The sequence below is a fragment of the Anarrhichthys ocellatus genome, unplaced genomic scaffold (assembly GCF_004355925.1).
Source record: "Anarrhichthys ocellatus isolate YVR2014 unplaced genomic scaffold, GSC_Weel_1.0 scaffold62, whole genome shotgun sequence".
Taxonomy (NCBI): domain Eukaryota; kingdom Metazoa; phylum Chordata; class Actinopteri; order Perciformes; family Anarhichadidae; genus Anarrhichthys; species Anarrhichthys ocellatus.
In genome coordinates this window covers 1,900,897-1,924,755 of record NW_022280092.1, presented here as the reverse complement: position 1 = coordinate 1,924,755, position 23,859 = coordinate 1,900,897, and the positions used below count along the sequence as shown (strand labels likewise).

The 23,859-nt window shown below is 40.7% G+C and overlaps 1 protein-coding gene across 7 annotated transcripts in view; it reads left to right on the top strand.

The window, feature by feature from the left end:
• Nucleotides 1-23,859, top strand: part of cacna1ia (calcium voltage-gated channel subunit alpha1 Ia) — a 149,259-nt gene that overhangs the window by 62,158 nt on the left and 63,242 nt on the right. For all 7 annotated transcript variants that reach the window (XR_004213649.1, XR_004213647.1, XR_004213648.1 and 4 more), the window contains exons 3-5: nt 9,223-9,334; nt 14,480-14,613; nt 21,096-21,193. Coding sequence is in view for 4 of the 7 variants with exons in the window: in XM_031872138.1 (XP_031727998.1) it covers nt 9,223-9,334; nt 14,480-14,613; nt 21,096-21,193 (344 nt within the window). In the remaining 3 variants the exon portion in view is untranslated. The remainder of the gene's footprint in view (nt 1-9,222; nt 9,335-14,479; nt 14,614-21,095; nt 21,194-23,859) is intronic.

Here is a 23,859-nt window from a genome sequence, read left to right as displayed (position 1 = left end):
TCTCTCTCTCTCTCTCTCTCTCTCTCTCTCTCTCTCTCTCTCTCTCTCTCTCTCTCTCACACACACACACAAGCACAGAAAGTATTGGCTTATATTTCCCATGGTGTCTGCAATACATTCAGCTTCACTAGTGGCAGCAATGTACTGGAGCAAGGCACCTGCTGTGCTGAGCTGATATGAGGAGAAAGACAGATACACAGTCGCACACACCATGAGCTTTCCAACGCTCAAATATGGATCGAAAATGTAAACGCCGTCTGTCGGTAAATTCAGACATGGAACACAACTACAAACTTGTGCACAATTACAATGTGTTTTAGCCCACAGGAAAATGCCGGCATACAAAAACTCATGCGCGAATATTGACACACACAGTTTGTGTTGTCTCGTTGGCTGAAGGCAACCCGTCTGCTCCCGTTGCCTTGGTTACAGGCCATAGGCTTGTCTTGGAAGGTGCTCCAGGTTTCCGCTTGCCATGTCAGGCTGTGTGGTCGTCACGGTGTGGCCGTCTGTCTCTCTTTCTTTCTTTCTGTGTTAGCTATACTGTATGTGTGTCTGCATGTGCAACTGTGTGCTTGTGTATCAGGGGGGACTGCTGCATGTATATGTATGTGCATCAGTCATGGGGAGAGCACAACGCATTATGAGGCAATTTCACAAGCCTTAAATTAATCATGACTGCAATTACCAAGTTAGGTTGCAGTTTCTTGGATTCTGTGATGAATCGTCCACTCCCTTTTGTTACCGTTCCATAATTGTTTTTTTTTCCTATCAAAACAGGCAACAATGGCAGACAAATTGTTTATCATTTGTGAGTCTGAACCACTACTGCATGCACATGTTAGATTTGAAGCCTAAAGGTTTAGCACAGCCGGTGCCATTTATTATTCCCAATATTTGCTGCCTCTCTAACAGTCTATTCCCAAGCCTCAATGAGACAGAGCTATGCTATATTGATGGAGCTCGCCACTGATTTCACAGACACAGAACCTCTTCACTCATTTCTGCTGACTGCTTTGCTTTAATGCCAGATTCATTTAATTAATTTGTGCCTGCAACTGAATTATTTTAATTTCCTTTGGTGGAAGTGTTCTCTGGGTTTGCCTAAGCACAAATCTGGAGAAATTTTCAAAATCAGTCAAACCATTTCACTGTAAAAATATCTAGTTTTTGGGCAGATGGGACTACTGTTTTTGCAGTATACTCTATTTTAGGAAAAAGCTTTAGTCCCATATGCCCAAAGACTAAATATAGTATGATTAGAAAATGGCTGTACTTCAGAAACAACAAGGAGCACAATCAAGTAGTTGGTATCTGTAAACTAAAGATAGGCACACATATGCTGTGAAAAATAAATATTTCATACGGAAAACATTTGATTAACACAATGTTAGTGTTTTTCTTCATTTTTCAAAAATGCTGACCTTGACTATTGAGACAGGTTTGATTTGTCATGTGATCTAACAATGTCAAACTTGTACTGTTAGATACTCACCCAAAGTTTGTCGGTACCAGATTTCAAGACTTTAATTAGAACAAATGTTGTAGCATTGTTCCCGATCATACTAAATATAGTCTTAACAAAAAAACATGCGTGTGTCTATATTGCTGAGCATATGCTGACATGGCATATGTGGACTGGCATGCGTAATGCTTACATTTATCTTTCAGGAATATATACTGAAAGCTGATCTGCCATGTCCTTGTGTGTGAAACGCACAAAATTAAATTACAGAAAGAAATGTGAAGTAAATCGAATTGGTTCACTTAACTTTTATCTTGTTTTGAAGGCATGACTGATTTAATAAAACCAAAACTTCACTTGATGTAGGCAAAACAAAAACAGCCTTGATTTGATTAAACTATTTGGCAGAAATTAGTCATTAGAGAGAAATGGAGTTTGCAAAGATATAGTTGCTTGTCCATCCACTGTAAGTGAGAAGTTGTAGTCATGGGCTATTATTGACACATATGGCCAGCACATATGTGCTTGTGCAAACAATAAATATGCACACACCATGGCAAAAAGTTGGCTGAAAGTACTGAACTGCCAGCAACAGTAATATTAAAAAGAGCTGGTTTTAGCAAGCCATGCATATCTTTATCAAGTTACATTCTAAGAAAAAGCCTTTTAATTCAATCAGCTTCTATCACCTTGATTTTGTGAACTTCAGAGCAACTTTACCAATTCTGTTACTCCCTAATCAACCTCTCTTTTTATGTACGGCATCCTTTAGCAACATTACTGTGGAGATGAATGTGCATATACTGTACTCTACAAACACACACTGACACATCTAGATTAGATTATCACCTTGAATTTACACTTTATACTTTGTTTATCCTAAGAACAGTGAGATGATATTTACTTGCTGCATTGCACCCGGCGCTGAGCCCTTTTTAGCTGCACAACAAGATACTCAAGTTATAAAGCATGGGTCTTTACACCCTGCTTTTTTGTCATGGAGCTGGAAGGCAAATCTGTGGTTCTTGGACATTTGAGAGCCAATTCTATTCAGTGCATAATACACACTTTTCAAAAAGGCATTTTATTTTTGAGGAACGTCTTATCTTAAAGACTGCCGACATTGTTATTGAGCAAAGACGGATTGTTAGTGTGGGGGAAATATGCAAAAATATAATTCCTCAAATGGTGTTTTGTATAGGAGTGTGAGGATATCCTCATAAGCAAACTTTTTCCGGGGCCGGCAAAGTGAAAGTTACATTTGCTGAGACAAGCATAGCAACACTTACAGAACAAATACTGCAGTTTGCTTGAGGCTTTTAAAAGATGGTGGTTTACTTGTTATTCAGGGTGGTCCGTTGTGTGTATGCTCTTTTGGCTGGATAGCTTTTGGCCCACTGGTATTCAGAGGAAAGGGCTTTGTGAACATTATGAACTCTCCGGGTTAGCTTTCTGTCACCAATAAAGGTTAAACGGGGGCATTTGCACAGCTGTTTTGCATAGATAGTAAGGGCTATGCAAATCTTCGTTGGACTGCAAGGTTCTAGTTCTCAGTTGTGTGTTAGCAAATGACTTCCTGATGAGAAGCTGAAATACAAAGATAGAGGTCAGGGATAGTAAGGACTCAACTATTAAGGCACAAAAAAGAGAGTTGGCAGACACTGTAGAAGGATGGACAGAGAAGCCTGTGGACTGAGTAGAAATGAGGCCAAGCAGCCAGAGAGTCCGACAGAGAAAAGCAGCCTGTGATAGACTCATTGATCAATTTTACCACAAGGCACTAGGAAATTAAGTGGGATAGAAAGAGGGATGAGAGCAGAGTTAGGAAGGTAGGAATCCCTGGCAGTCTGCCTCACTACTTCATCAAAGAAGGGACACACACAGAGAAGCAAGGTTACAATACAACAGTGAAAGCGTCAAAACAAAAGTGTGACTGTCTGATATCAAGGACAGTGGGCAGACGCACTCTGTATCTGCTTGTACAGTGGTTGACATCACGCAGCCGTGCTGACGGATTCTTCCTCGCTGTGTCAAACTGAGAAGCTGACGAGACACTCGCCACAGCATGGATTGTTTTCAAGGGGTGAATTTGAAAACGCACCCAACTAGAAGGGACAGTGGTTGTCACAAAGATGGTGGTGGAGGAGGATGTGTCCGCTTTTGTGTATTGCTAAGGTGTGTGTGTGTGTGTGTGTGTGTGTGAGAGAGACCTATTATGCCATGTTGTCATTGGGAGATGAGACAGGCACAGGCATCCGTGCCACAGTGAGAAGCAGAATTTCATTTGTCATTTTGATTCACTCTGAATGAGACTGATCCTCAGTGTTTTCACAGGAACACACACACACACACACATGCACGCACACACATGTAGGCACTAACTATAGGGAGGTTTGTTGAAAAGACTCATTGTAAATTACAGATATCTCATTTAGTCATGAGTCATCCTGCTCATAACAAGCATACACACGCAGCTGTTGATTTGGTGCATCCATTTAATAGTGATTCCTATATTTTCTATTGATTATAATACCACATGCACACACACACACACACACACACACACACACACACACACAAACAAACACTACTCTTTAAAGAATTGTGCAGAACTAGAATTTGTTTAATAATTTGGCTTCGCATTTTTGGAATAATTTATCATGCTGCAAACTTGTAACTTTTTTTTTTTCTTTTCTGCTCAGTCTGATGGAGCAGTCTTTAATACACGTGTGACACAGCTGAGATTGAAAGAACCAAAAGTCCATTCATGATGTGGACAAAGCCGAGGTTCTTTCAGTAGGTCCCAAGGCTTTGAGGCACCAGATTCACTCGTATTAACTCCCTTGTCAATAGAACTTGTCAGCATGCCAGAAACTTGGGTATGATTTTGGATGCTGACATCCATTTATTTCTAGTAGACTAGATAGTTGTGCTCCACTTTTTTGCTGGACTGACAACCAGGTGTTAAATAAACTTCAGCATTCAGAAAGCTGTAGGCAGAGTAAGGGTTTAAACACATCACTCCTAGTTTAACCTCTCTTCACTGGCTCCCATGTAAAACAAAGACTTGATTTTAAAGTAACCTCTTAATTGTTTTTAAATCGATGAATGGCTTAGCCCCTTCCTGCGTCATTGACATGCTCAGCGAATACACACCTGACAGATCCCTTAGATCAAGTAAAGGTCTTCTCACTAGAATATATTCTAAAAACATATCTTTTTTCACAAGCTTTTAGTTTGGTTTAAAATGTGTGGTTAATGAGTAAGACTTTCATTTTAAAATATATGTTGTATTATTTGTGTTACTATTATTCCCCTTTTAATGATGATAATAATACCTTCTTATCTGATTCATTTTTCATTGTAATACCGTTTTATATGTTAATGTTTCATACGACAGACATAGACATTGAGTCTATGTCTGTCGTATGAAACATGCTCTATAAATAAAATTTACTTGATTTGATAACTGACAGTCATTACTTAACTGGCAGATATTAAACTTACAAATTGTTTGAATCAGTTCAGGTAAAAGTGGAGTGCAAAAGGTTAAATAATTGCCACATTATCGTAAATCTCAGCTTTAAGGCTGCTACTGTAAAATGTTTAAATGCTGCATCCAGCAGGAAATACAGACATTTTCACAGGGACTAAATAAAAAAGAAATGCACTCGGGTAACAAATTGGTTTTACACATGCACCAGGGACCTCCATTTTTACATTTTGATGATTAGAGTAATTTCTTTTTTCTAAAGCTGTTTTCGTAGTAAATGTGTGGAAAATAAGGTCATACGTGGGCTCCTTAGCTCTGCCTTTTTGTTACCTGAATGCATCACAAAGGAGGACAAATAGACAAAAGAGAATCATCAACACAAAATGAGGATCCTGAAATTATTTATTATAAAGAGAGACCGAGAGCTTGGTAAAGTTGGAAAGCACCAAATAGGGAAAAAAAAGGGATGCAAGCGGAGGGCAAGTCTCTGACGAAATCTGTATTGACACAGAGGGACAGGCATAAAAATAGGTAGAGACGTTGAGAAGAAGAAGAAGAAGAAGAGAGAAAGAATGTGATGAGAGGAGAGTAAAGACAGGGAGGAGGCCATGTCTGCATCTTAAGAAGATTAGACATACAGGAGTGAGGAGAAAGGGAGAGGAGGCGTGATGCTAAACAGAGAAAGACAGAGCCATAAAAATGCAAGCTGAACCTCCTCAGTCACGCGCGGATGGTCCCTCGTGGATCCTTGAATGTTTTAACGGGTAAATATCCCGCAAGTAATAGCGTTAAAAAAAAAAAATCAAATTAAATGCTGAAGCTCGATAACGACAGGCCTTACTTCCTTTCTCCTCAAAGCATCCTTGGTGTCAGACTCAGTTAGCGGCCTCCCAACATGATTAGGGAGTGACATGACCAGCCATCAGCTGACGCTCTGGAATCAGCTGGGGGTGAGTCAGCCGCCTGCTGCTTCATTTCCCTGGAGAGGGAAAGGGTACGGGGTTGGATATGACAAAGAAACTGAACTCAAACCAGCGCTGAGTCACTTCACATGTCAGTGCAGATGCTGCTGATACTGTTAGCTCTGATGGGTTGAAGGTGAATAGTCCACAGTCGGGGGGGGGGTGGAGGCATACGTTGTGCGTTTTCACCTGAGCTGCTCTGCAAATGTTTGTATTTTAAACTCTGAGCTGTGAAGAGATTGGTGAGAAAGTTCAAAACAGGGATTGTGCAGCGGCATATAGATGCTGTCCTTTGTCACCAGTCTGGTGTTTGTTTGTGGTTAACTCCCAAACAAGTCTTCTCCCATGCTTTTTGTATATCTGTGTGTATTTTCTTTCTGTCTTTCCTTTCTCTCAGACTGTTTGTCTCACTCCTTCTCTCTCTGTGAGTTCACACCATGCCTTTGTTCTTGGCTCCTGCTTTGCTAGCACAGAACCTCAGGGCAGGTTCTTTACTTGTGCAATGGGAGCGCTACACACACACACACATTTGCACACACACACACACACACGCAAGCCTGATTGATTTTTCATTGCCTGTCGAGGTATAATGTGTCCCAAAGTGTTTGCGTTTGTTTTTGCTGGTAGGGCAAAAATTGTCCATCGTTTGTTCTGTCACACATGGGAATGAATGATAAGCTGAGAAAAAGGAGAGGTAGAAGGAAAAGAGGGAGAGGCGACAGCTGGGACAATTGAAATGATACTGAGGGAGAAGAGTTACAGTAAGCAAGGAAAGAACATTGTAACCCAAAGGGGGGTAGACCCGTATTTCAAAGAAGGGGTTGGTTGGTTGGTTAGATAAGGAGACTAGAGAAGGCAGGGGAATTCATAACAATATTTTCCTTCACACAGCGCTCTAATATTATGTCTTCTCATTTCACCGTGTTCACCCCAGAGAACCGTGCTAAAGAGATAGCAGAGCTTGCAGGATGGAGAGACGTACAGATTAATGGAGAATGGCGTGTGTGTGCAGGAGAGATGAATAACAAATATATTTGCACACATAATCTGCATAAAAGCAAATAGTGTGTGTATGTGTGTGTGTGTGTGTGTGTGTGTGCGTGTGTGTGTTGCACGAAGCATCTACAGTCAAGATTTTCTGAAGAGTGCACTTAAGATTTCTTTAGAAAATCCTTGAGCTTCAAATAACTTAGTTTTTCGTGTTTAATTTGTATCTTTTTTGGTTGAATTAGAAATAAAGTGTGTCCCTGAGCAAGGCAGGTTGAATGTGAGGTTACCCACTGAAATAAGATGCAACTCTTCAGTGTTATTATTTCAGTGGACACTATGTGCACGTTTTCTTAAGCATTTCGTCAGATTTTTGTTGGAAAGGGAAAAGAGGAGAGATATTTTGCACACTTTCTCGTACACAAGTCAGAAGATTACAGATTCAGTATCTTGAATGCCGATTTATTTCCAGTTTATTAGGTAATTTTTGAGTGTTTTAGACATTTATATATATTTATTCCCGCTTTTTTTGTTGTTGTTATAATTTTAATTCTAAACAATGGCGGGTCCTGAAGAGGTTAGTGTAGATGCTGCATTAGCATCAGTAATATCAGAACTGGAGAGTATTTCTTCGATGAAAGAAAAGCAAAGAACGACACTGAAGGCTCTTTTCTAAACCGTTTCCAATGAAGGCTTCTCTATTGTTTCTTTGTGACAAACTATGTGACGGGTCAGGGTAGTTCAAACAGATTCAAAATGACAAATTACAGACACATTTCCCACATCCCACTACCAGGGAGCACAAGTTCTGTAAGTGCAAAGTTCATGAACAAAAGACTTAAAGCTCATTGTGTGAATACAAAAAAGAAAGACATAAAATAAGAGTAAATAGGATAGAGTATAGAACTAAAAGAACATAAGCTGACAGTTTAAGATATGAAAGAAGTGAAAAGCTGTAAAAGACTTTTACACTGCTAGACAGTGATTAAAACACGCACTCATACTCCCCACTATCATATGCATAATACTATATAAACTAAGTATGTGAAGTCGCGTTTTCAGTTTCATTCATCCCTGCAAAGCATTAAAATGACACAATAATCACCATGTATTAACTCTTAAAGTAGGCCTGTACTGTACATGTAGTTCCGTCTGTGCATCAGTAGGTATTGTGCAGGTGTAAGCACTCTGCAGAGTGACATGGTGGTCCAGTAAGATAAGAAGAAAGTGACGGTGAGTAGCAAGTTGCCAGGTTGTAAGTCAAACATATTGGAAAACAACAGCTTAAGTACATTTTTTTTTTTTTATATTGACACTTTTGTGAAATTGTTAATGACATTTAGAGAAATCCGGCCCCATGCTGCTGTACTTTACATCACTTATTTATCTAAATATCCCAAAAAGGTGTCTTGTGCCTTGTAATAATGAAACAGTTTTTTTCCAGGCATATGTATGTATATATATATATATATATATGCATTTTTCTTTTTTCATTTGTGGCAATATGCAGCATTATTTCCCAACTATGTTATTCAAAACAAAGCCCAATGAGATGAAACTGTGCTGAGAGTGAAAAAACAATCTTCTAATGTACAATTTGACATTTTATCTGCACCTCTATCTGTATTGGAGCCGTTTACTCACCTTTGAAGTTTCTTTGTTCTCTGCTGGGACATTATCCTCATGTCAGGACCACGGCATCCTGTTAACACGGAGACGACTCACCACCCACTCGGTCTATGTGGGAGTTAAAACAAACGCGCTGAAGCCAGCAGGCATGAAGCCGCTTTCATAGGACAGAGGAGTGTATCCGAGTTTCGAGGATAAGTGTCAAAGAACAGACCACAAAATAAATAGTCAGATATGAGTAAGCACACACAGCCATTTGAAACACACTTCTCATATATCCAGAGAGTGATTGAAGGGATGAAGAGAGAGGAGACAGATGTGAAGGAGAAATGCAGGATGTAGCGTTATAGAAGTAAAATGTGAAAAAAGTAAAGATATGATGAAAGAAAAGAGACCAACCCAGGAGTCAGGTGAGGGAGAGACTTATTCAAACATAATATATTTAATCAAGGCAGGAGCTAAATCTAACTAAATTCAAAAGAATGATTCTCAAACCTTTAAGGGGACTGACGTTAAACAGCAACTATAATTAAATATTTTTCCTCATGCTGTATCAAAAACCAAATAGATAGTGTTTGATTTGACAGACGGCCCATCTATTCATCCATCCAGCCCAGTTTGAAGTATATACAGTGTGTGCATTTCTCCTCAGCTGCTATGCTCCTTAACCTCAGCCCTGTTAATACGTGGTTCGAGAGGATTAGCATCATGGTGATCCTGCTCAACTGTGTGACACTGGGCATGTACCAGCCCTGTGAGAACATCGACTGCACCTCGGACCGCTGCCAGATACTGCAGGTAAGGTAGACCTCTGTGTGTTTGAGCCTATGTGTGTAAGAATAACATGTCAGCGCACTGATGAAGAGATGGAACAAAACGATCAATTAACATAAACATAAACTCAGAGCAGCCCACGACTCCTCTTGTCCTTGTTTCTCAAGCTGTGATGCAGACAAACACTGAGCTGGAATAGTTCCCTCCTGAAAGCTTCATATTTCCTCTTGCTGTCTGAACAGGGAATTGGGAATTGAGTTTGTTTTAATATAGTCTTGTTGAGCCGCATGTGATTTTGTCACTTCGTGATAAGAATACACTTGTGGAGACAAGTACCAACAGTTGAAATTGTGGTTGTGGATGGCCACAAATGCCACAGCCGATAAAGTTTGTCTTGATGAGGCATTTGATTGTTACCATTTTGTTGTTCCTATACCACACCTGCCCCCAGACATTAACCCATGAGATGAGTTTTAACGTGGTTATTCTTTAGATTATCAAGGTTTTCACTTTAAGGGACTTAACAGTGCACCTCCTCAAGATGGTTGCCATGAAGCTAATATTTGTAGATCAATGTTTTCGTGTTTGCCTTGTCATTGCTTGTGGACTTGATTGATCCTGTAACCGAGTTAATAACAGGTTGAGCTCTGTTCTTATTATTTATACTCATGTCATGTTGGAGCACATTATTGTATTTTTTTGCCAAATTACAAATATTTTCCTTTTGTTTCTGCTTGTCAGCCGCGTAGTAGGTCCGATGTGGGTTGTGTGTTACTACTGTAATTTGCCACCTGGCTGAGGACTCGGTGTGTTCCTCGAGGGTTGTAATTGCTTTTCATTGGAGTTAATTTGTGCAGGCAATTTCAGATGTGACAAGGACAACCTTATTTTGCCTCACATGCTTTTAGTTGATGGTTCTAATGTCCACTGACATTGAAAATCTGTCTCCAGTAACCTGCATGTGAGGTGTGTGCTGTTGGCGAGTCCTATGTGCTGTTGTTCTGTTGACTTTTTGCACTGCCAATATCTCACTTGCCTACAGCACATTAGAGTGGATTATAATATCAAATAAAGCCCCCCAGACCAAACTGTAATAGGTTTATTTATCTCATCGGATTTTCTCTTCATTGTGCAGAGATTTCAAATAAGCATTCACTGCAGTGTTAAAACTGTGCGACACATCTTCCTGCTTCGCCATCTCTCCTCCTCCTCCTACCGCTCCATCCAATGCCATATTCACTCCTCCATATGTTCCCAATCCCCCCCCCCCCCCCCCCATCCTACACACTCACCCTCTCTCCCCTTTCCTCTGTGCTTTGTCTTTCTAACAAGCATATTGTGTCCCCAGGTAGTGTGAGGGGTCCTGTTCTGGTTGTTGCTAATGGCAACGGGAGGGATTTTGCTGACAGGGCTTAGATTGTTAGCGTGGCCCTCACATGCTTGTTTTGGCCCTCTGTGAAATCCTCAGCTCACCTCCTGGAGGAAAGAGACAAAGTAACGGCCACAAACAGTGTATACATTACCCCAGGTTCTGTTCACATAATTGTGCACTGGGTTAAATTGGGGACTCCTAACAAGGCAGAGTGTTGGACTTCAGGGGTTCAAAGTCTCAGTGAAGGCTCTTAGGTCAATACCTAAAAATACAATTAAACTGAAGAGAATTGTTTGACATTTGGGGAAATACACCTTCTCACTTTCTTTCCGAGAGTTGTATAGATTATCAATACCTCTCTCATGTCTGTATGGTAAACATGTCTCCACTGGTTTCCTTGCAATCAAAGTGACAACGAGACTTCAGCACGACAGGTTGTTTTTGTTCGCATTAAACAAATGAGATAAGATGTGTTAATTAGTGAGCTTAAGTGCTGCTTGTAGACAGATTTTGTAACCTCAAGACAGAGCCAGCCAGGCTAACTGTTTCCCCGTGTTTCTAGTCTTTGTACTAGGCTAAGCTAACTGGCTGCTGGCTGTGTAGCTTCATATTCCCAAAAAGTCCAACTATTCCTTTAATTAGCCAGACTCTACAACAACCGGCTGTGATTGATAATTAAGTGTGATCTGATAATAACTGCTATGAAAAGTAAGTTGTCAAAATAAGATTGTCTTCCTGAAAAAACAACAGTTGTTGATTGTCTTGAGTAACTTGGAATTTGTTTCTTGAAAAGCAAAAACATTGGTACTTTTTAGACTACTCTTTTAGACGTTTTAGAGGCAGATAGTCTCTTAGAACAGAGACTATCTGTCCGAGAAGTAAAGAAGTTCACAGCCAGAAGTCGAGGATGAAATTGTACCTGCTGTAAGGAGGCGGGGGTCCTCTTCAGCCTTCTCTAGCCTAAATCATGTCTGTGTTTGCATGGTCATCACACACAAATAGAAAGTTGTTTTTCTACCTTAAATTTGATTGATTAGATTTAAATAGGACAGAACTCATCATACCCTCAAATCAGCACCTAATCGACCTTTTCAATGGAGCTCCAGATGATCAGAAACCACACAGAGAGGTCTTACTTTCACTCACCCGTTGTCTGCATGGTGGCTTTTGAATGATACACATTACTCTCATCATTCACTCATTCCACAAGTAGCGTAAGACACACATGCATTATTTTAATCCTGATGACCTAGTTACCGCGTCCTTTCCTCCCGCCAAGCACAATGACAGCATGTGAAGTAGCTCCCACACCAGCTCCTATTTCAAATCATAAAAGAGCCCATCACAGGACAGCCTCAACCTCTTTACAAATCATGTTGGCAATAAAACCTGATAGGCTGACTGAAGAGGAATCTGCCAGTTGTGACAAATAACTATGATGAATTCATTCCCCTTTCACTCGGTGCAGAACGCGACAGGGATCCGACTGGTGCAGCCAACGTCGGATTACATGCGAAGCGTGCGGGCTGCATTATTTATCAAAACATCATTTAAACAGCATGTGAGACTGGATCTTCCAGTCTTTCCCATTGCATTCTGCCAGCTCTGTGTGCCGCCGAGTCTGTCTGTCTGTATGTGTGTGTGTGCGTGTGTGTGTGTTGGTGAATAAACAGGGATGGAACACACAGCTCGTCTTCACAATGCATTATAGAGCATGCCAATTGCCCATATACAAAGCCATGCTTGCACAAGTGCAAAAAAAGGCACAGATTTATGCATTTACAGTCTTGAACACACACATGCATGCTGAAGTTCAAACACCATCATGGGCGCACATTTGTGCCAACTCATTTCCATGTTGGCCATTAGATATCTGTATCCATATATATATCAGATGGTGCAGACAACTTCTCCTGCTACTGCCAGTGCTGCAACATGAATAAATCCACAACATTTCATGAACCATTTGTCTCTTTCAATGCAGTCTATAGCTGCAAACACCCTCTTGCAATTTTTCATCAATGCAAATTAAAAAAAACTATTTTCTTCAATTGAAGCTTATTACTCCTAGTTGTCCAAATGTACCACATATCAGTGTTTTCCTAGCCTGCTGTGGGTTCTGGTTGAGTCTCTAGTTCGTCATTTAACTTCTGCCTGAAACCCGGAAAAAGTAATAACCTTTAAGTTCTTGTGTTAAAATTGTTTTTCCATTGCAGCAGGTGTATTGGTTGTTGCCATCTGGTTTGTTGAGTGCACACACTCTTTTCCCAGGGCATATGTACTAACTGTACTGTAACAGACTAGAGCAACATTTAGCTGGAATGTTCTTGTGATCTTTTAAAATCTGTGTGTTTCCAGCTTTTAAGGCCGTTTTTATATTCATCTTTGGATTTAATTATAACCTGGGTTGCTTCAACTTGTCAGCTAAAGATTGCATTGGAATATTGGTATGTTTCTTTTATAAATTGTTGTTGCCCTGAGTCTATCTGTAGATGTTTGAGGATACATTTAAGTGGGTGAACATTCTTGCAATTTGGGTCAAAACTCTTTATTTCATGGTCAGCAAAGCAAGCAGTAGCAAAAATATGATCCCATTTGAAAGAGCGTAGGAGTGTTTGTGTGTGCTTTTGTGTGCAGTTTGGGGGATGAAGTACAGGTTGAGAACAAACACAAAGCCTTGTTATCATCTGAAATCCAAATCAGGAACAATGACTTGTGAACAAACAGCCATGCAGCTGCATTGCTTTTTTAAATTTGTATTTCCAGACCTAGGAAGTCTCTGTGTCAAGAGGTAGCAGCTTGAGTTATATGTAGTGGGAATATTTAAAAAGGCAGCCAACACAGTCACACAGCCTAGGGCAAAGCACTGGGGAAGAGTTTTGTTCCGAAAATACAATAGGAGCTTTAGCTAGTGATCTGAACATAATAATGCAAGCAGGACATGGCAAAGATATGAGCTCATCTGTCTCTCTCTCATTAATCGCTCACTGCCTCTTCAGTCTTCATCTCTGTTGTCTCTGAGGTTTGACCTGGATCTCCCTCACTTTCTTTCTCCTCTTCACTTCTTTCTTCTCTAGTGATTCCTATCTTGCAGCGTGGGTTGGTTCACATTGGGCACCATATGTTTTGTGTGGTATTACTTTAGTGTGCACACATTTAGCTCCTTTAAGCCATTCCAAACACCATGTTAACAGTATCCTTGGCTCAAGCAATAGACAGCAGTGATTCTATGTAGTCACTAGAGAGCACACACAAACAAATCTAGAGCACATCAGTCTTGGACATCACATTTTCTGTTGGTGTGCCGTTAGATGATAGTTTGTGATCTTTAAAAGGGCAGTTGGATGGGAAAGAGTTAATTTGACAGGTGCTGTGAGCTTTGTGATGAGTCTGCTGTGGAGTGTGAACCGGCCACACTTAAAAAGTGTCACAATGCCGTGGAAATGTGGAAAATAGAAGGTCATGGATTGTTTTGAGGTATTTGAATAGATAGGGGCCGGCCCAAACAATCACTTGAGGCTTGAGAAGTGTGCACATGTGCCATTTGGTTTCTCAGTCTTTTATTTTGTGGGATTCCATCGAGCCAGATATTTCTTCTTTCACAGCAGCAGGTCTGCTGTTAATCACTATGGAGTGTTTTTAAAAAGGAGAAAGCTGAAATGACAAGTGCTCCTCATGCACTGGGGAAAAAAAGACAAAGAGGGAGCTTTGACAACAGCTTGAGCCCAGAATGTGTTTCAGGCTAAATGTATGGGATGCATCTTTTTCTAACTTTATCTCCTGTTGTCTCCTTGTAGGCCTTTGATGCATTCATCTACATCTTCTTTGCATTGGAGATGGTGATAAAGATGGTGGCTCTTGGGATCTTTGGCCGTCGCTGTTACCTGGGAGACACCTGGAACAGGCTGGACTTCTTCATCGTCATGTCCGGGTAAGCAACCATATCATGAACTCTACTTCTGTTCAAAAGTGTCATGTTGTGTATGGGACATTGATATGGCAAAATGTCTCTAGCAGTCAATACAAGTGGTTGATGAGTTGAATGATATAGTGTTCATAGTGATTAGCAAGTAACAAACTTGTGTTTGATGACTGTTGCTGCCCTCACACCCTTTTCAGTGTTTGCTTAGAAATTAATTGCAGCTTTCTATTTCATGTGGGTAGGTGAGAAAATTGTTGCATAAAGATTTGGACCACAACAATATGTCCATGTTTATTTTTAAAGTGACAAAGTGTTCTACGAGCCTTATGGAATGTTGTTCTGAACAAAGGAGGAAGTAAAGTGACATTGTTATAGAGCCACAAAACCCACAAAGTCAGAGCAAACCTAACTAAACCTTAATGGCAAAATCTGCCAATTTTTATGTGGATGTCTAATCAGTGCTGATGGTAAATGTAGCCCACTGAAGAAATACATTCCTCAGTGCTATATAGATCGAGATAGCTGATCTCAGTTGTGCCTACATGTGCCAGGAGTGCAAGTTTGTTACCATACACAAGCTCTCTTAGCTTTTTCAGTTAGATAAACAAAACAAAATAAACACACAGAATGTCAATGAAGGAAACATTCTTATGCCTAAACAGAAAAATACAACCGCACACCTGAATTGAAGTTTCTCTCTTATACTGAACTAAGACAGGCATGAATGTCTTGTTAAAGCATTGCAAAACACTGCTCTTTCAAACTGGACAGAAACCAAATAAAAATCACCAAACACTTCTTGTTTAGTCTTGTCACTGTTCAATCAGCAACTGTGGTTTGCTTTAAAAATAAATCCTTAATTCACAGAGTAAGATGTGCAGCGGATCTTTGGTGGCTCTCACTCCTTCGGAGACAGACCATTAAATTCGCAAATTAAAATGCTGGTCTTGGCTGTCTTTTCCAGTTTATCTAAAGACAGGTACCAGCACACCTCTGTCATGCGTTGTAATGCATACACGGCCCGTTCTCCGCCCGTTAGTCTGCGACAGCATCCAGCAACAACTGACCACGCTGACATTCATTGCTGCAGAAAGATTCAGTTTCTGTAAGCATCGGAGAACAATTTGAGCAAAGGCCCCACCAGTTGGTGTTTGCTCTTGACAGCTCAGATTCTGGAGAGTCCCCTCCGACCATATCCTCCCCGCTGCAGCTGCAGCCTCGAGCAGCCTCTTAATGGCTGAATATCTGAGTCAGCCAAAACAAAATGTAAAATTTACACTGATAAAATCCTTGTCCATAAAATCCTCTGCATCCACATATTTTGGAATGCCATTTTTGCTGCTGAAAAACGTAGGTAGTTTGCAACCAAAGCAAAGAGATCAAGGACTTTTTTGAGTGGCAATGAGCCCGTCAGCTGCCGAAGCTAAAGTAGCCCTCTGTAGTTCTTCCTTGCCCCCATTGACGTCACTGTCACTTCATGGGCACAGAAAGAACATACGATTTTGAAGATGTATCCCAGAGACGCAGATGATCTCGGCAACAACTGCAGCTGTGTTATACACTGTATCCCTCACTTACATAGATGGAGATGAGGTTGAAGATCTGTGAATGTTTCCCTTTAACTATAGCGTTGTAAGAGTAGAAACTGCTTTTATTTTGAAACAATGAATTGTAATTGTTTTGATCGGCACTGAGACACAATGCCGTCCTGTCAGGCATGGAATCATATCAGAACACACTTCATGTGTCATTCTGGAGGGCAATAACAAACAACTTATCTGTCGCTTAATTGGAAGACTTGTTGGCCCCAGGACTTGCCTCCCTGCTATGATTGTAACAGACTGTCACTTTTACTCCGGTCTAGCCCCGACTACTGCTTCTAAGTATTTGTACATGGGTTTTCTAAGCTCTTTATTAAAATCAGACAGAAGAGAAATTAATGTAGCCATCGAGTTCTTTTAAGTTCCGCAATATTTTCCCTCACTCCAGACATTTTTACATTTTCTTTTTGTGAGTCTGTGTGGCGCTGATGATACAGGATGACAGGTCACCCACTCTATCTAATGAATGAGAGGCCTGTCAGTCCTTGTGACTTAAAATTCCTGGTTTCTTCAGTGTCAACACTAAATTGACCACAAGGACAAAGCAGAGGGAACCAAACTACAGACGTGAACAGAGCAATGTCAATGTTCCTTCTTTATCCGCTTATTTGCACGTCAGTAAAGTTCAGACAGTACAATTGCAAGAGTGTGTTGTTCATGCAGTTGTCTATCAAATAATAATAGTACTTGAAACTATGTTAAAATAATTCAGAATATTACCAAAATGCAGCTTTGTATTTTGCTTCATTGGAAGCGGTTTCATAAATCCAGGTGATGAATTGATGTGGTCTTCATGCCATTGTGCAGTCAGAATTTCAGCAGTATAAATGCAGTAGATAGTTTACCTAAAGAGTCATTGTGCATGCAATAAAGTGACAGACAGGTTATGTTTGAGGTGTCCTCTGAGAATGACACCATAAGGCAGAAACCTCTGGTACAGTGCCACAAACACTACAGTATAACAAATGGTATAAGGCAGACAGGAAGAAGGAAGAAAAAGACGGAAACTGAGAATTCAAAAGCGAGATTTCAAGAGACACCCACTGCTGAAAGATCCATAACACCTGCCCACAAGAACATTCAATTCCATCGTCATATATTGTGTAAGTTATTGCATAAGTTTGGCTCGCTCTTACAAAGTGTCCTTCACACAGGCTGTTACAACGGGACACACACACACCCGCTAGATGGATGCATGTGCACAAAACAAAAGCAAACACACCTGCTCAAACACCTGCTCTGAACGAAGTGAAATGAGAGGCTCAGACATGGGCGATAGAGCAAGCGTGCATGTGTGTGCATCTGTGTGCGTGTGTTTGTGTGTGTGTGTGTGTGTGTGTGCGTGTGTGAGAGAGAGAGATGGATAGGGAGAGTGGCTGGTATAATAGCACACAAAGAAAGGTAGAGCAACAGACTTTCCAGGGTAGGTGGAGGGACATTCATCTTCATTTGAGCCGAATCACTTTATCCCCAGTGGCTGCTCATTGTTTGTGTGTTTGCGGGTGTAGGTGTGTGTATATGTGTGTGTGTTTGCGGCTAGGAATTACACACACAGAAACTCACGGTCTGTGAGTTTATGCCTTTTGAGTTTGTTTAATCTGTGTATGTGCGTGCCTGTGCTTGCATATGCATTTGTGTGAACGCCTCCTCGTCTTCGTCTTCCTTTTGGCAGCATCCATTAGATTAGCATCTAGGGTAATTGCAGAGGGCACTGCCAAACTTGCCAGGCCAAATCAGAGCCGACAGTCTGCCATGAGCTCCATGTCTGTTACCCACAGGCACCACCTCGCTTTCTAACCCTCCTGCTCCCTCCCTCTCTTTTTCTTTCCTTTTTCACATGCTTGGATGAACATCTTCCCTTGTCATCTCCCCTTCAGACCCCATGCAGACCAGGCTTTCGCCCAGAAAGGCTTTAAAGGGGTTTTTGTACATTTGCTCCGTACCCCTGATACACACAGTCTGTTTTATTTTATATACTGTATATTTTAGCATAATCCACTGCAGTGAGACTTATTTTTTCCCTGGTATCTGCAGTAACAGAAATATGGTAGCATGTGTCTTTGCTGTCACAGGGGAATGAAGTATTTCAGCCTGGCCTTCCATATTAATTCAAAAAATTTACCAGATCATAGAAATGAAGATTCTCTTGTTGCTGAATTGTGCCATAGAAATAAACTGAGTTTGTATTGTTCAAGCAAAGGAGCTGTCCGTTGACTCAACCTGTTGGACACCTGGTGCCTCTTTTCAGATATATGCAAAGAAAAAACGTGCCCTTCTCGTCTTCAGTAGCTTGGCTGTAATACACAATTAAACAGGAACAAACATAACAGCACTGCAGCTGGCTCACAATTTCCACTTTACTTTCCTCGGACGTCCTCACATTTATGAATATTTCTTTTAGTTGTCAAAAGAAAAAAAGCTTTTTATGTAAATCATGCGTAAAAACCTACTCTCTTGACACGGAACTTCAACTTCGATGGTAACTTTGATGAAGGGGATGTTGTTAATTTGACAGTTAAGTCACTACAAATTGTACATTCTTTTGTTATTTCCCTTGTGTCTCATGTTAAATGTGCCTTTGAACTCTTCTCACAAGGTCTAACCTAGGTTTCCCCTGAAGCTCTGCATTTCATATCGATTTAAACACACACACACACACACACTAGTCACATAAAAGCATGAATGAGATGAAGGCATCACAGGCAAAAAAGGAATGTGAAAAATAGAGAACAATCATAAAAAGGACGCTTGCGGCAGTCCACTAATTACCCTCCCAAACACAGCGGCCTGATTGATGTGTACAGTACAGGAAGAGGCACTTCTATGGAGCGCACATGTACAAACACATGCATGCACACAGTGTGCCTGCACACACACAGGCACATCTGTGATCTTCTGCTCTCTCTTTCACTTGCCTCCCAGATGCAATTAGGTCACCAACAAAACCCCCATGCAATTGTTTATGCTTTTGTGGGTGTCATCTATCTAATAGCTTATTTCTCACCCTGTAATCTAATCAAGCAACATTTTTTTAAATCCAGTTGAATGAACCTTGAGCTCACTAAAGGGAGGATGTGTATGCTTTAATGGTTTTAAAACTCCCCTTTTGACATTTTAGCCTTCTGTTTAGTCTCTCAGCAGCCCACATAAAATCATTAGAGCTACCACAGATACTAAAATGTTTAAGGCAGGTTGTGATAAAAACAACCACTGTGCTCTTCTCTACTGTGACATTTTCATCAAGCTGCTGTGTGGCATTTCTGTACTTTTGACCAAACCGGGTAAAGAAAAGTGGTCTGCGATATGCCTCTATATCCTCGTAAAGATGTATTCTTTCAAGTCTGCGGCTCCTTAGGCATAGTTATAATTCTGCGGAAAAACCTTGCGCAGAGACGCAGAGGTGGTTTGCAGAGAGCTGCAGAGACACACCGCACACCTCCTGAAAAATGTGACTATGTACCATGCGCCGTTGGATGCCACAGACATTTGATTGGACATCAGAGGCGGGAGATGGGTACCTGACATCCGTTACAACAACGGCAACGACCACAACCACCTTTATTAATTACAGGCGCAGGAGCTGCTGCTGCTCCTCATCATCCAACTCTTCTGTATTTATTTCCAGTCATGGAGTCGTATTGGGCCAAACTTATATGAAACTATTGAATCAAGCCTATCAAACACATCAAAGACAGCCTGACAAAGGATTTAAAAACCACAGGTCCAAAAACAAATCCCGTGCTACACTCAATCCGCTGCAGCTGCCTGAGTATAAATCAGGCATTTGTTTTACAGGAAGAACAAAAGAATCCAAAAGGAGTAAGCATTTCACTCAAGAGTGTGGTCCAGCTCCTTTACATGCCTCGGCAGGTTTATTTGACATTTCACTTGTATATGTATAAATTATTAGTTCTTAGAACAACAATGGTGCAGCAACTCAAACCCTTCGTTACAAAAAGTGTGAGCTGCTGTGTTACTCTGCTGGTGACTCTGCACTGTGGTGAAGGACGAATCGAAACAACTCCTCCGTGGGGATTAGTAAAGCATCACATTATTGCAAATGAAATGGTTCATAAGCCTGTCTATGTGAGAGACAGTGAGCTTGGCTTGTTTTGTCAGAGCCAGTGGTTGTGTTTCGGGTGTTTCTAGCTTGGTGCTGCTGCTGTTGGTATCATGCCCTACCAACTGTGCTGTAGCCCTGGGCACATCAATTCTGCACACAGACACACTTAAAGACGATTACACAATGTACACCATTTGCTCACATATATGCAATCTGGCATTTTCGCTCTCATTTAAAACACATATGCTGTACGGTAGAACTTAGGCTTGAACTATCTCTTGTGTTTATGATAACCGACGTGTAACATAAGTCTGCTACATATAAACATACACTCTCTGCTTCCACACATGGCAAACCGTGGCCATTCTCCTGTGAAAGTGGTTTTGGGGCACAAACAGCTTAGCCATGCTGTGGAAATGACTTGCTAACAGATGCCAGGCACTGACTGAGCCACAACATCCTGCAGGCTACACTTAGAATAGAATGAATCCCCTTTTTTCCCGCTCTCTATTTTTCACCTCCATTTTATGTTATTCTTCCCTTTTGATGATTTGTCACATCTCCCCCTCACCACTTTCTCTTGAGTGTTGCAACGCTCTTTACAGCGCATCTCCCAAACTGTTGAAGCTCACACAGCTCTGGGAGGGAGCAGGTGAGATTAGATCAAAGAATGACCATCGATGTATCTTGAGCAGAGGTTGCCAGTCCAGCTGGTGCCATGATCTTTTTTTTGGGGGTCATATTGTGAACCAGCAGCTCACCCAGTCTGCAGAAAGGTTAAATTATGTTTTTCTTGCCTTTCCTTTTCTCTCTGCCTGTTTCTCCAGGATGGTAGAGTACTCGCTGGACCTGCAGAACATCAACCTGTCGGCAATTCGGACAGTGCGGGTCCTCCGGCCCCTCAAAGCCATCAACAGAGTGCCAAGTGAGAACATTTTATGTTTTTATTTTGTCCTTGTGTATTTGTTTGTTCAAAAGTGTTGGGTAAGTGTGCATTCATGTTTATTTTCTGTACTTGTGCTTGTAATTTCTCTTTGTGCTTCTGTGTGTCTGTCAGTCCACATTAAGCACAAATGCATCTGCATGAAAATTCATGTATATATTCAGTATTACATCTCAGGCTTTTTTTGTGCAGCCGCATGCCACCTGTTCCCCACGGGGATTATTAAACATTCATCTCACGCTAAATCACAGCCCGGTCGGGCCCTGAGTCACGGTGTTATCAGATTTACAAACCATCCATTAATGCTGCTCCACTGATCAGTCCGTGACCATAACCCTGTTCCTCTCATCTAAAACTCAGTTCTCGGCCAAACTTTTTAACTCCAATTGATTTCTTTGTCCTGCTGCCCTAACAGGCATCTCTTAATCGGTGTAAGCACCAATTAGCCTGCCGAAGCTACAGTAGGTTCAGACTGGTCTGATCACTTTAGCAGCAGGTTTCAGATAAGTAGTCAGAAATGCTATTTGTTTCAAATCAATTTTATGTTATGTTATCTGTAATTTTATGTGTTTTTATATTTTTCGGTTGATGTGGTTTTCAAACTTTTTTCAACAATGTTCCCCCTTTGAAGTATCCCTCATCCAGCACAAAACATTGTTTGTAGGAAAAAAAAACATTGCAGCTGTTGACATTTCCCGTTAATTACCAAAAGAATAGGGACATTGAATACAAAATGTGGTTTATTGAACTTATTATAGTAAAATTATTTAAGAAATGATGCATGACTGATATTCTTTTGAAATAACATGAACAAAAATCTCACTTACCCCATTGCAGTACTCCAAAGTAAGTCTCGGGCTTCTAGTCCCCTTATTTGAGAAACACTGACGTGAATAATAACACTTTTCTTAACAAGGCATATAAACTGAGAAACTTTTCCTCAATATCTTCAAGTCATCGAGAGAGACTGACTCCCTTCTTGCCTAATTCAGTTGGGGCCTTGGGGACAGATGCTGTTGGGAAAAGAAGCCTTTCTCGTGACTTTGTTCAAAAAGTTCTACATGTGAGGGAGAAAGAGGACTATGATGATGATATGTGTGAGTCTGCTTGTGAAATGCTCTCTTGCTTCACAGGACTGTCAAACTGCAGGTGTGGACTGTTAGCACACTTTTGTCCACCAGGCTTTTTGTGTTATTTGTACAACCCAACATCTGAAGTTATTCAGCCAATTATTCTACCCTTTCAGCTCACACTATATATCATGAGTTTTGCTTCTCTGCTGCTTTCAGCGCCTCCCTCTGAAAATCTTTCTCTCATGTTTTTAAGGCGAAACAGGCAAAGGAATAGTTTTTCATGCATTGGTCAATTTTGAGATTTTGGGCTATCATGTCAGACTAGAGGAAAGAAAACATCCAACAAACACGATTATATGTTTGTTTCACTGTTTTGTATATTTACGTCTGTATATTTCACCAATAGTCAGCAATAGATAATGCCTAATTTGCATATTTAAACATCAAATAAAAAGATCGTCTTAATGTCAGTAATCAACTTGGAAAGTTGCATGGTGATGATATCTATTAATTAAAGATTTTTAACATATTCAGCTGTAGTGTCTTGCAAAAAGTTTGGACTTTTAAACATTGTTTCACACTTCAGTAGCACATACATACACCAAACCTTCATTCATATCTAACTATATTCTGAAGGTTTTTACAGATGGGTTTGTTCATACATCGTTCATAAACTGATTTATAGAACTTTTTATTCCTGAAAGCATGTTATCTTTTTCTTCTGGCTGTTGACAGTATTTTCTGATCTATTGAGCGATGCAAAGAGATATCCAAAATTCCCTCCGTAAAACCCTATGATTCTAACATGCCAGCAAAATGAATCAATATATTTGTACTTGGCTTTAATCAATATACATACTTCTGTTCAGGAAATTTGTGCAAAATAGCACACATTTGATAAGTTAATGCCTCATTTGAATATTTAAACATAACATTTCATAAGCTTGTACTGGGAAAAAAAGTAATCAACTGGGGGAAGTTTCTATTAAGTGATATCTATTACTTCATTTTTTTACTCTTTTCACCTGGGGTGTCTCGCCTTAAATACAGATCTTTGAGACACATCCAAAATGATATTGTTTTTCTTTCCTAGAGCAAATTCGTACTGATTTTTGCTCACCACGTAAGCGTCCAATCATGGGAGATTCTTTATACTCTGTGTGATTACCTGAAAAAGCTGCTTGTCTTCAGAGCTGGAATTGATTTCAATTTTGCACACGCTCCGAAGTGTTGGAGCCATTGATAAGGAACCTACTCAGCCCTATATTTAAGAAAGCCACAGCAGCTGATGATCAGTAAGCTGAAAAGCTGCACGAGTGTGTGGTTGCCTGATTCCGTCCCCTATCAGTGACCCCATTAGGGGTTAGGAAGCATGGGGCTAAAGCTATTTGTTCCTTGTTTTGTGGGATTGTTACTTTGCCCACAGATACACAGGGAGGATGAGCACATCCTGACCCCTCACACACCTCAATTTGTAACCCTCCAACAAAATGACAGATAATAGCCCTGCACTGTGTGTGTGTGTGTGTCTCTCTCTCTCTCTCTCTCTCTCTCTCTCTCTCTCTCTCTCTCTCT